This window comes from Hemitrygon akajei, chromosome 3 (assembly GCF_048418815.1).
Source record: "Hemitrygon akajei chromosome 3, sHemAka1.3, whole genome shotgun sequence".
NCBI lineage: Eukaryota > Metazoa > Chordata > Chondrichthyes > Myliobatiformes > Dasyatidae > Hemitrygon > Hemitrygon akajei.
In genome coordinates, this window is record NC_133126.1 from 124,152,655 (window position 1) to 124,166,644 (window position 13,990).

Here is a 13,990-nt window from a genome sequence, read left to right on the forward strand (position 1 = left end):
GGGTCTCACAAAACAATATATGCCTATTAGTTAAAGACAGACAACTGCATTTTATACTGTGCAAGTCATTATATTTGCGATTTCCCGAAGCACTTAATCAGCTATGTGATCTCTTATAGGAAATGCCTGCGCAGAGCCAGCTCCCGCAAGCAAAAATGTGAGGATAACCAGGGATTTGTTTGGTTATGTTGTTTTATGGATGGATTTGGCACTAATTAAGGAATAAGTTCTATTTCTAAGAGATTGTCATGGTTCCATAATTTTGTTTGGTATTTGGTGATTGGTTTATTTTTGTCACACCGACTGAGATGCAGCTCTATTTGTATGCCTTCCCGGCAGATCATTCCTTACACGGATACACCGAGGTGGTATAAAAGGGACCAAAAACAAACCATGCAGAATGCAGAGTTGTTGTTGCAGAGAAAGTGTCGTGCAGGTAGACAAATACAGTGCCGGGGTTGTAACCATGAGTTATCCCTGTTATACAAGAGGTCCGTTTAAAAGGTTAGTGTTAATTGTACAAAATTAATAGAGGGAAGCAACAGACACAAAGTTCTGGAGGATCTCAGCAGGTCAGGGAGCATCTATGGAGGGAAATGAAGAGTAAATGTATCAGGCCGAGTCCCTTCATCAGGGGAAGCTGGTTTCGTGATGTCTGCCTTACAAAGCTGTGATGCACCTGATAGGATGCTCTCTATGTGCCTCTAGGGTTGTGTCTAGGAGATGGCACCTCCAGCATCCTATCAAAATTGTCAGCCTAGATTTATACACTCAATGCTTTGGAATGAGAATTGAACCCAGAGACTTCTAGTTCATCTGTTTTTTATTGTCTAATCCATTCAGTCACTCCCAATCCAACACTGTGCTCCAGTTTGCTGTTATCTGCACTGCCTACATGCGAATGAAATTGGTGAGGAAGTCTTGTCACACAACTGTTAGTTCCAGTTCAGGCAGTGTATAAAATGTGCTGAATATTCTGATCGGAACGTTCTCAACAAAGATACTGGGCACAGTTGATGTTGAGTTGGTGTGAACAGGAAATAATATTTTCTTGGAAATGATGTGTCCTTTCACCATTGCATTAGGTTAGCAACAAGATCGTCCTCCAATGTGGTAGCAGAAAAAGCAGCTGCCAAGGCTCGAGACCGAGTGCCGTTACCGTGCCTACCAGACAGCACCGCCAAGGATGATGCCAAGCCCTCAAGGTACTATAACTGAGAACCCAAAAAGAGGAAAGGCGTTAGTTCATGTGGGCCTCTCCCTGTGAACTCTGGATTAGGATCAAATTCAAAGGATGAAAAACTCAGCACTTGTGATGACTTCATACCTGTCTAGGGCCTTGTTAAAAGCATAATCTGAGCTCCGTTAGCCCAGTCCTTGCCAAGCATGAGTGCATAGAACAATACAGTGCATTCACTGCATAGTCTGACCCTGTTATAGGCAAGCAAGCCTACAAAGTGAGTCAGCACTGGTTGGTGTTGAACAAAATCAACTCAAACGTGAGACCATCCTCATTGTAGACCCAGAGTGTGCAAGGGCAATGGTTCCATTTTCTGGAACTGTACTGGATTTGTGACACAAGTCAATGTTACAATGCAGAGTTCCGCCTAGGTTTTGCCTAAACAATTTGGAGTTGCAACTGCTTTTGATCAACTATAAGGTCTTCTGTGGCAGTATAGGGGTGGCTTAATATGTGAGAATAGTGTGATGAGAAGCCTGGGGGTAGACAGTTAATAAGCTGTATCAGCAAGTTACAAAACGGTTATAGCACGGGAATTCAGTCTGTCCACCGTGCCTGTACCAGTACTATGCAAGATTAATGCAGATGCTACACATCCTTTTGCTCCTCCCTTAGCAGAACAAATCCTTTCAGGTTACTCAGGGAGCTGCATCTTTGCTTCGCTCATCCTTCGCTCTCTCAGGAACAGGGCCACACTGCAGCTGGAGCATCCCTGTTTTAAAGGCCACCCATTATTCAATGATAACTTCGCTTGTCAGCTTTTCATTCTGATGTTTCCCAGGCTAGATCTGTTTTCTCCCTGGCCCTGCTTTGCAGGGGGATATTCCTTCGATCCGCTGTGTCTCTGTGCTGAGCCCTTTTGTGTTCTGTTACTGGACACTTCGATGATGCAGTGCAACTCTTGAGTAGCTGTGCTAAATGTGGACGAGTCCCAGCCCCAGGTCGTATTTGCCTGCCATCAGACTCACAGGCACCAGATAGTGCGAGGGAACATAACTAGCATTTAGTGACAGAAAGTAATTCATTTCTGTCCTTTTTAACAATTATTTTATTCTGTTTACTTAATGTGAAAGTATAGTTTTATTTATTTATTGGGATACAGTGTGGAATAGGCCTTTCCGGCTCATCGAGGCATGCCTCCCAGCAAACCCCCAATTTAACCCCAGCCTAATCACGGGACAATTTACAATGACCAATTGACCTAGCATCTCTTTGGACTGTGGGAGGAAACTGGAGCACCCGAGGGAAACCCACAAAGTCATGGGCAGAATGTACAAACTCCCTACAGGCAGTGGCGGGAATTGAACCTGGGTCACTGGTACTGGATCAGCGTCTCAGGTAACTAATTCCAACCTAATAAATTGACCGCAGTAACCGGAATATTACTCGTGCTTTGAAAAGGTTCAAAAAGAACTTGTATTGCCTTTAATAAATTAAGCTTATATAAGTTTATTAATGATAGAGTTCTATTCCTGCAGATTAATGTTTTCCTATATATTTGTATCTCTGTCCCAGTGTAGACCCACCTTCAAACTCTTGATTTTCTCAGATATTGTTGTATTTAGTGGCACATTCGTATTAATTAGTTTCCTGTCATCTACAGTATGTATCTCTGAATGTTTGTTTCAGTTTTGAATGTGTACTCATCACCCTTCATCTTCTATTTACAAATATTTATATTTAATTTTTATCCTCTATGTGCACTGCTTTCAGATCATATTCATGGCTTAGAGATTTATTTGCCATTACTGTTGTATTTACAGTGGATTCCTGTTAATGGTGACACACCGGGACCAGTACATTTTGTCCTAATTAAGAGGCGACCTCATTAGCTGAAATTTCTTGGAAATAGCTAAAAACATATAAGAAAGAACAACCTACCACTTAACTAATAAATTATGCATTTAAGAGAAGTACAGAATGAATTAGAATGTAACAATGCTACTACAGTACTATAAAACTGTAGTTCCCAATGGTTATGTATGGATAACCTTCTAGTTATAGTTATTGGAATAGTTACTCAGTGTATGATGCCATGACTTGAGGACCATGTCGGTAATAGAGATGTGCGTAGGGACGAGAGGGCAGTGCAAACGGTGATGGAACAGGAGCTGGCAGGAAATGGAGGAGAAGCTGGGAAAAGTCAGTTTGCTTCATGTGTTGTACTGGCAGAAATATTTCTAATATAGAACAAATGAATAAAAATAAAATGGGTCAGTGTGACGGTGAATCTGATGCCCAGAAGCTGATCAAAGGCGAGTCATGTACAACTTGAAGGTAATCTGGAAACTGAAGCTTGAAAACAATGTTAAGATTCAGCAAATATACCTTAATAGTTTTTTTCCATTGATGAAAAATACTCATTTAAGATATAATAAAGTATAAGCATGAAGAAATTAATTTGCATTGCAAATCAAACAGAACCAATGCAAATTTCACTGGGACAGCATCTCAGGCATCTAGGTTCAAGTTAACAAATTGGCCACAGTCATATCTGAACATTATTCATGCGTTGACAGGTTCAGAAAAGGAACTTGGATTGCCTTTCATTTCTTTACACTTTTACAAAAACACTTACAGGGGCTCTGAAGCAATTCTGCAGACTACTCCGCTAATGGTGGATAAAGCGTCACAAGGTGTTGATGACTTCTGCAGAATAATAGCCATGCCATCAGAAAAAGGGTTCCCAGCTGCCTTACGCCATGGATCGGTGCCACTAAGGAAGGGGTCTGTGCTGCCCTGGGTTGGAAACCCCTGCTTTAGTAGAATACCCAGTGCTGCTTCTCATGATGCAGGGAGAACCTATTATTGGACCCTGTACAAACAGTGAAGTTCTCACTTACTATGTCCCAGTCAAAAATAGCACTTCAAACTGCGGTATGCCCTCAGTACTGGATTAAAGTGTCAGCCTGGGTTGTGAGCAAAAATAACCCACCTCATTCTGAGAAGAGTGACACTTGAGAAGAGATTAGGAGAGGACAAACCTGGGAATAATTATCATTGAGTTTTTTTCCTCTGCAACAAACCATGAAATAAGGTAAGAACGTGCCTCTAGTTCGGAGCATTTAGAACCCAAGGTCATCATTTTCCTTCCAAATATGCTACCTCTCTCATGTCACTAATAACTCAAATAGCTTAGTTTCTGGACTATATTCCCTTGCAGTGTTTTCCTGTTTTAAAAAGCACCGTTTTGGTCAGGTATAAATATGTAAAAGTAGCACACAGCCAGAAGGAATGTTGTTCTAGTAGATTGGAAAGAGGAGAAACATTGGGATATAGCAATGGGAATCCATTGATACCAAGGCAGGGCCAATGTGGCAAGTAGAGTTTTAAAATAATAAAGCTGAAGAGGAGGGTGAGAAAAAGGAAGGATTCTGTAAGGCTAGATTCAACGGCAGGAAGAACAAAGTCAGGATTGTTGAATCGAGAAGCATTGTGCAAAGTCACGCAGAGCAGGAACGATGGAGGGCTTACTATAATCTCCAGGATGTTGGTGACTTGGGTTATGCCAGAAGAGTAAAAAGAGCAAAAGCTGAAGAAGCTGTATATAAATGTGTGGTGCATTTATTAAAAATGAATGAATAAAAGCACAAAACTAAATAAATAGTTCTGATTATCTAACCAGCATGGAGGCAGAATTGTAGAATGGCCAGGACTGAAAACCCAACAGTTTCAGTCTCTTAAGACAGGCAAATTGGTAAAAGGATGGAGTGGATTGGAATAGCCCTGATTGTGAAGGAGGATATAAAATCAATGGTCCTCCACAGCATAAATCGACATGGAGAATCACTTTAGGAGGAATTTAGAAAGAGGGCAGAAAATACTCTCTGGCACTGTGTACAGATACCTTCAGGGTGCTATAGTTTTGGTCAGAATATATATAAAGGAAAATGCAAGCTGGTACAGCAAACACAACAACATGTACGTGAGTCTTGGCAGATTTGCGGTTGTACTATGCTGGAATCAATATGTCAAGGGACCAAACTTGAAACATGTTATTTTATTTCAAAAATGCTAGTGTTGTTTTAGAAAAGAAGTCTCTGGGAAAGACTGGCTGCAATAAGAGAGAAAAAAAAACCTTGAATTTTGGAGTGTTTTCATCATGCCCAAATGTAAATCCTTACATATGAACAAATAAACTGCAAGTTTGTTGAAGCAGGTTTCAAAAACTGAATTGAAGGGAGATTTAAGACTACATCATAATTTGTAATGATTATACATTCCCTTAGGAAACAAAACATCACAGTAAAGAGATCCATCTATTGATAATGGAGGTTAAATAATTGTATCTTGTCAAGAGTTTAATGCAGCTAAAACAAATTGTGATTGGGAGGATTGGGTAATGGGAATGAGGAAAAGTCATGGTGAAAAAGTCCAAAAATATTCCTAAAATGTGGGGAAAAAGAATGTTCCCACTAAAGCCTTTTTTTTAATAGAAGTAAATTTATTGGAATTCAAAGCTGTCATACTCTTTGAACTTGGTGTGCATTCTAAGATTTTGAAACTGTTGGTTATGGAGATGGGTTTAGAATGACGTCCATTGATCGGAAAATGCAGATCGGAATCCCATTACACAGGAAATGATAGAGAGAGAGAGAGAGGGAGAGAGAACACAGAACTATAGGTGAGTAGGCTAACTCACAGTAGCAAAGAAAATGTTGGAAACATATTTTTGGTTATGTTGGAACAGTGCATTTAGAAAATGATATGCTGCAGTTCAGATTTATACAAAGAAACAATCTGTCAAAAGTTTCTAAGTTTTCTAAGTCTGTAGCCAGCAATGAAGAGGAAACCAGCAGATATGTAATATTCAGTTTTAAAAAGTCTTTGGAAAAATATAACTAAGCAGCTATTATAAAATTGGTGGCATAAAATAGGGGCAACATATTTGTTTTGATTGTAAGTGAGTGATAACCAGATGACATGGAGGAGGAAGAAGTGGGTCATAACTACTTTCAGCGATGGAGGTGAGCTGCTCTATCTTCAGATTGTCACTGATGCTGCTGAAGTAAGGTATGAAAGTCTTACAAAACATCTGCAAATGGGTATGTTCAGAAGTTGTGGAAACTGTATTTGTACTTCAGTAAGAAAAATGAAAGAGCAGGACTTTTCTTTTGAAAGGCTAGGTGGAAATATAGATTTTTGTGGTTGAGTGTTTTTATAAAGAATCTATCATATTTGATAAAGCAGAAATAAATGTTGAAGAATAATAGTCAGCCTTCATAGAGCTATAGAGTGATACAGCACAGAAACAGGTCATTGGGCTCGCTCATCATCAACCACCCGTTTACACTACTCCTGCAATAATCCTTTACTTGATTCTCAGCACCTTCCGGTTCCTGCCCGCCCCCAGCATTCTAGCACATCGTTACACACAAGGGGAGTTTTTACAAAGAACCACACTTGTATGGAATGTGGGAAGAATCCAGAGCAACCACAGGAAATTCCCCAGAATCACCGAGAGGTCATGCATACTCCTCACACGTGTGTTAGCTAAGTCACTGCCCTTCAGTTACAAGTAAATTGGAGTGCAAGGGTCTAATAATAAACAGGAGAAAGTCTGCAGAGGCTGGACGTCCAAAACAACACACACAAAACGCTGGAAGAACTCAGCAGGCCAGGAAGCATCCATGGAAATGAATAAACAGCCAACATTTCAGACGGAGCCCCTTCTTCAGGACTGGAAATAAAATGGGAAGGTGCCAGAATAAAAAGGTGGTGGAGGGGGGTTTGTGAAGGAGGACAGCTAAAGGTGCTAGGTGAAGCTAGGTGGGTAGGAATGATAAAGGGATGGAGAGGAAGGAACCTGATAAGAGGGGTGAAGGAGGAGGGGTGGTGACAGGCAGGTGAGAAGAAGTAAGAGGTCAGTGTGGGGAAAAGAAGAGAAGTCAAGGAGGTGGGAAAAATATTTTTACTGGAAGGAGAAATTGATACTCATGCTAATGGATTGGAGGCTGCTCAGATGGAATATAAGGTGTTGCCCTTCCACCCTGTGGGTGGCCTCATCTTGGCTCAAGAGGAGGTCATAGAAATGGGAAATAGAAATGTTTGGCCACCAGCAAGTTCCACTTCTAAGTGCTCAACAAAGTAGAAGACTAACTGACTTTTGATGAGACCATACTTGGAATACATTATTGATCTTATACCTAAGCGTGGATATTACTTGACCCCAAAGTTAGTGGAGCTATGTTGACTGGGATGAGGGCTTTGTCTTTTGAAGAGAGACAAGATGCATGCAGCTTCTTCCCCTAGTGAGGTGACCCCATTGAAATGTATACTGTATTTCTGGTATATCGTTTGACCAAGCCACTTGAGATAATGCTTTACCAGTGAGGAGATCCTGAATCTATTGGTCAGAACATTAGAATAATGGATCACTCACTAGGGCCAAAATAAAGAAAAGCTCTAAAGGTTGTGAATGTTTGGGATCATCTACCATGGAAAGTTATACATGTTCATACATGGCACACATTCACATCACAAATCAACATAACCTTGATAGCAAGTAATCAAGGTATCTGAGGGAAGTTTGGATTTTAGATCAACTATAATCTCATTAAATGGTGAAAATGTAAAACCTGGAGGGCAGATCCTGGTCTTGTTGTAATGGTGGGACTCGTGATGAATATTAGACAAATGAGTGGGAATGAATTCCAGTGACAAGAACTGATGTGAAAAATGGCTGAGGTACCAACAAATGAGTTAAGAGTCCATTCAGACGTGGAGTTTTAGTTATTCCAGGAATACCAAGAGAATACTGAAATTGTTCAGAGATCATCCTCTGAAAACCAGGATTTCTGCTCCAAGCCCCAGCTGTGTGGATTTTGGCCCTAAAAGAAGAAAGAACGTACAGATAGGTAGAGTCTTCTGTATCTGTCAAAGATCTTTACCATCAATTAACAGCAATGGATCAAATTATTGACGTAATGCTTCAGCCAAATTTACACACAATTAAGGCCTACAAATTAAGAGCACATTGATATGTGGCAAGTGTTGACTTAATGAATTTATAACTTAAAGACATCAGTGCAAATAATCCTATCTACTTGTCCATTAATAGCCTGCCAGTATGTCTATTGATAATCCTCCTGTTTCCAGTTAGTAAGCTCTCTTATAATCCTTTAATAAAACAAACTTGCCAATTAATATTGTTCCTGACGGCCTAATAATAACTGTCTCAGTAGCCTATTAAAGCCATCTTAAGCAATTAATAACAATAATAAAATGTTAAAACTTCCCTGGTCCTTTAGAAACCCTCACCCCAAACCCACTAATAACTCACTAAAATGTTGATTGGTGCCACCTGTTGTTACACCCATTACCTTTCCTTCATGCCCATTATTAACTCTTCATGAAACACATTAACATCTGTCTGTATAATTCTTCATGGCGCTCAATACACCCAGAAATGGCTGTGCAGTCCTTTAATAACTCCATTGTAATCTATTTATATGTTGTACTGCACTTTTGTAACAACTCTCTCATAGTCCATTAATAATTTTTGTTAATAGCTTTACTAATAATGCATCAATAAATCTCTCTATTAGCTCTCATTGTCCATCAACAGCTCCTCCATATCCTGTTTATATCACTCCTTATAATCCATCAGTAACTCTACTGGTAGGTCATTAATAACTATTTATTTATAACATTCTCTGTACTTCAAGTATTCTCCAAATAGTCCACTAAATGCTTTCCAAATCCTTCAATAACTGCATTCCCTTGTGAAATTTCCTTACAATTCATTAATGACTCTGTACAACTGTGATTCACTAATAACTCTCCACATAGTTCATAACTAACTCTTCTGCCAATTAATAACTCCCAATGTACCCAATAAATAACTCACTGTAGCTCATTGATAACACTCCACAGAATCTATTAAGAGCTCTCCATGTGATTCACAGATAACCCTCTCTATAGACCGTTACTAACATTCTATGTGGTCTACTAATTGTCTCTACAGTCCGTTAATAATACAGTACTTCATGTGTTAAAGTAATAACACTCCATTCTCCATTAATAATCCATCATGTAATTCACCCGTTAATAACTCTTTGTGTAATCTGTTAGTAACCCTTTCTGCCGTCAATTATAAGCTCTCCATGCAGTCATAAATGGTACTTCTGAAGAAGCATTAATAACTCCAAATGTAAGTTGTTAAGAACATTTCCTGCAACCCATCAACAAATCTCTGTATTTCCATTACTAACTGCCCATGTAGTCTGTTCCGACATTTATAGTCTTCTCCGTAGGTGAATAATATCTAATCATAAGACTGTAAGACATAGGAGCAGAATTAGGTCATTGGGCCTATTGAGTCTGCTCTGCCATTTAATTATGGCCGATCCTTTCTTCCCCTCCTCAACCCCAGTTCCCGGCCTTCTCCCTGTAACCTTTGATGCCATGTCCAATCAAGAACCTATCAATCTCTGCCTTAAATGTATCCAACAACTTGGCCTCCACGGCTATCAATGACAAAAAATTCCACAAATTCAGCACCCTCTGGCTAAAGAAATTTCTCTGCATCTCAGTTTTGAAAGGCGCTCCCCTCTGTTCTGAGACTGTGTCCTTTTGTCCTAGACTCTTCCACCATGGGAAACATCCTTTCCACATCTACTCTGTCTATACCTTTCAACACTAGAAAGGTTTCAATGAGATCCCCTCTCATCCTTCTGAATTCCAGCGAGTACAGACCCCAAGCCATCAAACATAAGAAACATAGAAAACCTACAGCACAATACAGGCCCTTCAGTCGACAAAGCTGTGCGGAACATGTCTCTACCTTAGAACTACTTAGGCTTACCCATAGACCTCTATTTTTCTGAGCTCCATGTACCTATCCAGCAGTCTCTTAAAAGACCCTATCGTTTCCACCTCCACTGGCAGCCCATTCCATGCACACACCACTCTGCGTAAAAAACTTACCCCTGACATCTCCTCTATACCTATATCCAAGAACCTTAAAACTATGCCCTCTCGTGCTAGCCATTTCAGCCGAAGTGAATACTGAAGCTAAGTATTCATTAAGTACCTCTGCTATCTCTTCTGGTTCCATACACACTTTTCCACTGTCACACTTGATTGGTCCTATTCTCTCACATCTTATCCTCTTGTTCTTCACATACTTGTAGAATGCCTTGGGGTTTTTCTTAATCCTGTCTGCCAAGGCCTACTCGTGCCCCCTTCTCGCTCTCCTAATTTCATTCTTAAACTCCTTCCTGCTAGCCTTATAATCTTGTAGATCTCTATCATTACCTAGTTTTTTGAACCTTGCGTAAGCTCTTCTTTTCTTCTTGAATAGATTTATAACAACCTTTGTACACCACAGTTCCTGTAGCCTACCATCCTTTCCCTGTCTCATTGGAATGTACCTATGCAGCACCCCTTGCAAATATACCCTGAACATTTGCCACATTTCTTCTGAACGTTTCCCTGAGAACATCTGTTTCCAATTTATGCTTCCAAGTTCCTGCCTGATAGCCTCATATTTCCCCTTACTGCAATTAAATGTTTCCCTAACTTGTCTGTTTTGAGCATTTCTTTGTTTTTGGAATACATCTGTCCTGCACCTTCCTCATTTTCCCCAGAACCTCATGCCATTGCTGTTCTGCTGTCATCCCGGCCAGCAGCTCCCTCCAATTTACTCTGACCAACTCCTCTCTCATATCACTGTAATTTCCTTTACTCCACTGAAATACTGCCATGTCCGACTTTACTTTCTCCCTATCAAATTTCAAGTTGAACTCAATCACATTGTGATCATTGGCTCATAAGGACTCATTTACCTTAAGCTCCCTAATCACCTCCGGTTCATTACATAACACCCATGTAATCCATTAATTACACTCTAAGTGATCTATTACATTCCCTCCCTGCATTCTATCTATTTCTATGGGTTTTCCATTAATAAATCTTGCTGCAACCTAAACATAACTCCCTGTATACTCAGTTAACATTTTCAGACTCTCTGCTGCCCATTAGTGCTTCCCAGTAGCCCAATAATAACTTAATATACATTCCACTCCTCCTGTCAATTAATAACTCATTAAGACAATAATAATCTTTGCATAACTAATTACTAACTTCCCATGTTGTTCATTTATAAGTGTACCTGTACGATATTGATTGCTCCAGTCTCTTAATAACCCAAAATGTAATTTATAAATCAACTCTCCTTTTGATCATGAATAATTTTCCTTATTGATGATTAAGGACTGTCCATCTATTCCATTAATAACTTTAAAATAGCATTTTAATAATTCTTCTTATATTCCATTTATAGCCAATTAGTGACTCCCCAAATATACCATTAATAACTACCCATGCAATCCATTAATAATCCCCTATAGATAAGTAGTAACTTTATAGATACCCTATTAATCATCTCCCAATTATAAATTAATACCCCCCCAAACATTGGTCCATTAATAACATAATCCATAGCCTGTATTTCACTAATAACTCTCCTTTCAGTCTATAATACCTATCCCTATATCCCTACTAAGTATTATTAGTGTCTCTTAATATTTAACCCTATCATCATGTAATAGTTCTCTGTGTCATTTTGTAATAATTATCCCTGTAGTTAAATAACATATTCCAATGCTATTTGTGAATAACATTCCCTTCTCTCCATTAATAACACCCCATGTGTCCAGGAATGTTCAGCTCTTTGTCCAGAACTATCTAGACACTCACTTTTATGGACTTTCTCAAAATCATATTCTTAAGTTCCTACTGTCATTTGATAGTTCTCTGCTCAACCGCTCAATAAATCTCTATGTAGTCCTTTAATAGCTCTCTATTGTGGACGACCAGTAATTTCCCTGTGGTTCATCAATAATCCCATATAGTGGATTATATGCTCTGTTTTAGCCTATTAACTACTCCCCATTTGATCATTCTTAATTATAACAGTGATGTATAAACAACCTACCATATGAAATATCAGTATGCCACAAGAAGTCATAAAAGGTTCATATGCCAAGGTTGTAAAGGATTGCATAAAGATTCCTATTCCTCCCTATAATCTATGAGTAACCTTCTATAAGACCTATCGTTAACTCTTGTAGTCAGCCATTAGCCAGGAAATAATGGTATCTATAATTCATTCAGATCCTCCCTCTGACTATTTAATGATACTCTGTATCCGAGTGCTGCCTCCTCTGCTGTCAAGATGAAGCCACACTCAAGCTGGAGGAACAACACCTTATATTCTGTCTGGGTAGCCTGCAACCTGATGGCATGAACATTGACTTCTCTAACTTCTGTTAATGCCCCTCCTCCCCTTCTTACCCCATCCCTGACATATTTAGTTCCCCCCCCCCTTTTTTTCTCTCTCTCTGCCCATCACTCTGCCTGTTCTCCATCTCCCTCTGGTGTTCCCCCCTTTCTTTCTCCCGAGGCCTCCCATCCCATGATACTTTCCTTCCTCCAGCTCTGTATCCCTTTTGCCAATCACTTTTCCAGCTCTTAACTTCACCCCACCCCTCCAGTTTTCTCCTATCATTTCGCATTTCCCCCTCCCCCTCCTATTTTCAAATCTCTTACTATCTTTCCTTTCAGTTAGTCCTGACAAAAGGTCTCAGCCCGAAACGTCGACAGTGCTTCTTCCTACAGATGCTGCATGGCCTGCTGTGTTCCACCAGCATTTTGTGTGTGTTGCTTGAATTTGCAGCATCTGCAGATTTCCTCGTGTTTGATAATTTTTCATGTTGTATATGAAAAATGGACTTTGAGTAAGTAATTGGTAAAGATTTCTTCATGATTCATTATGACTGTTCCTAAAATCCATTGATAAATCTCGTTTGTCGATTAATGACTCTCCATGCAATTCTGCAATCCACATAGTCTATTTATTACAATCTCCTTTTCAATTGATTAGTTACTCCCTCTAATTCCTCTCTCCATTGTGCATTAATAACACTCAAAGTATTCCATTCATAACTTATTCCTGTAGCCCATTCATAGTTCTCTATGTAGTTCATGAATTACCCTCCCAATAATTAAACAATTAATTTATAAATAATCTTTCCTGTAGTTTATTAATAACTCCTTGTGTAGTCTGTCAGTAACTCTCCCTGCTATCCATGTGACTATAACATTCACCCTCTTGTCCATTAATAACAGTCCATGAATTTAATTAATAAATGATCACGTAGTTGATTAAGAACCCTCTCCTCTAGGCTACTTATAGGTCTGCCTTTAGTTGAGCAATGACTCACCTAATCATCTGTTCATGTCCCTCCCTATTGTCCAAAAAAAACTTGTCATGTGGTCAATTAATAACACTTTCTATAGTCTATTAATAAATATCACTGCACACCATTAATATCACAACATATAGCCCATGAGATCCATTTACAACTTCCCCTTTAGTTACTAATAACCAACCCAGTAATTCATTAATAATTCTCCTTTTAGTTCATTGTTATTAATGCTCTGGTCAATTAATAACTCTTCATGTATTCCATTATGAACTCTCTTTAATATCTTGCAATGTACCCCACTAACAGGTTATCATGTAATTCACGAATAGCCATTTAATTGGCACTTAATAACTCAGTATAGTTCAATGAAGTCTTTGGTTCATTAATAACTCCTTGTAGCCCATTAATATATTTCCCGATAGCCAGCTAATACTTTTGACAATGCTATTAACAATTCTGTCTATTACACATTAACAACTATATAGTCAATCAATAACCCTCTTTATAAACAATAATAATCCAATTTATAATACATTCA

At 39.2% G+C, this 13,990-nt stretch overlaps 1 protein-coding gene across 1 annotated transcript in view; it reads left to right on the forward strand.

The window, feature by feature from the left end:
* Positions 1-428: 428 nt before the first annotated feature.
* The window catches only part of LOC140725372 (phosphatidylinositol 3,4,5-trisphosphate 5-phosphatase 1-like), a 35,775-nt gene continuing 22,213 nt past the window's right edge, over positions 429-13,990 (forward strand). The window contains exons 1-2 of the mRNA XM_073040772.1: positions 429-504; positions 1,086-1,205. Of these exons, the coding sequence (XP_072896873.1) occupies positions 467-504; positions 1,086-1,205 (158 nt within the window). The 5' untranslated portion in view covers positions 429-466. The remainder of the gene's footprint in view (positions 505-1,085; positions 1,206-13,990) is intronic.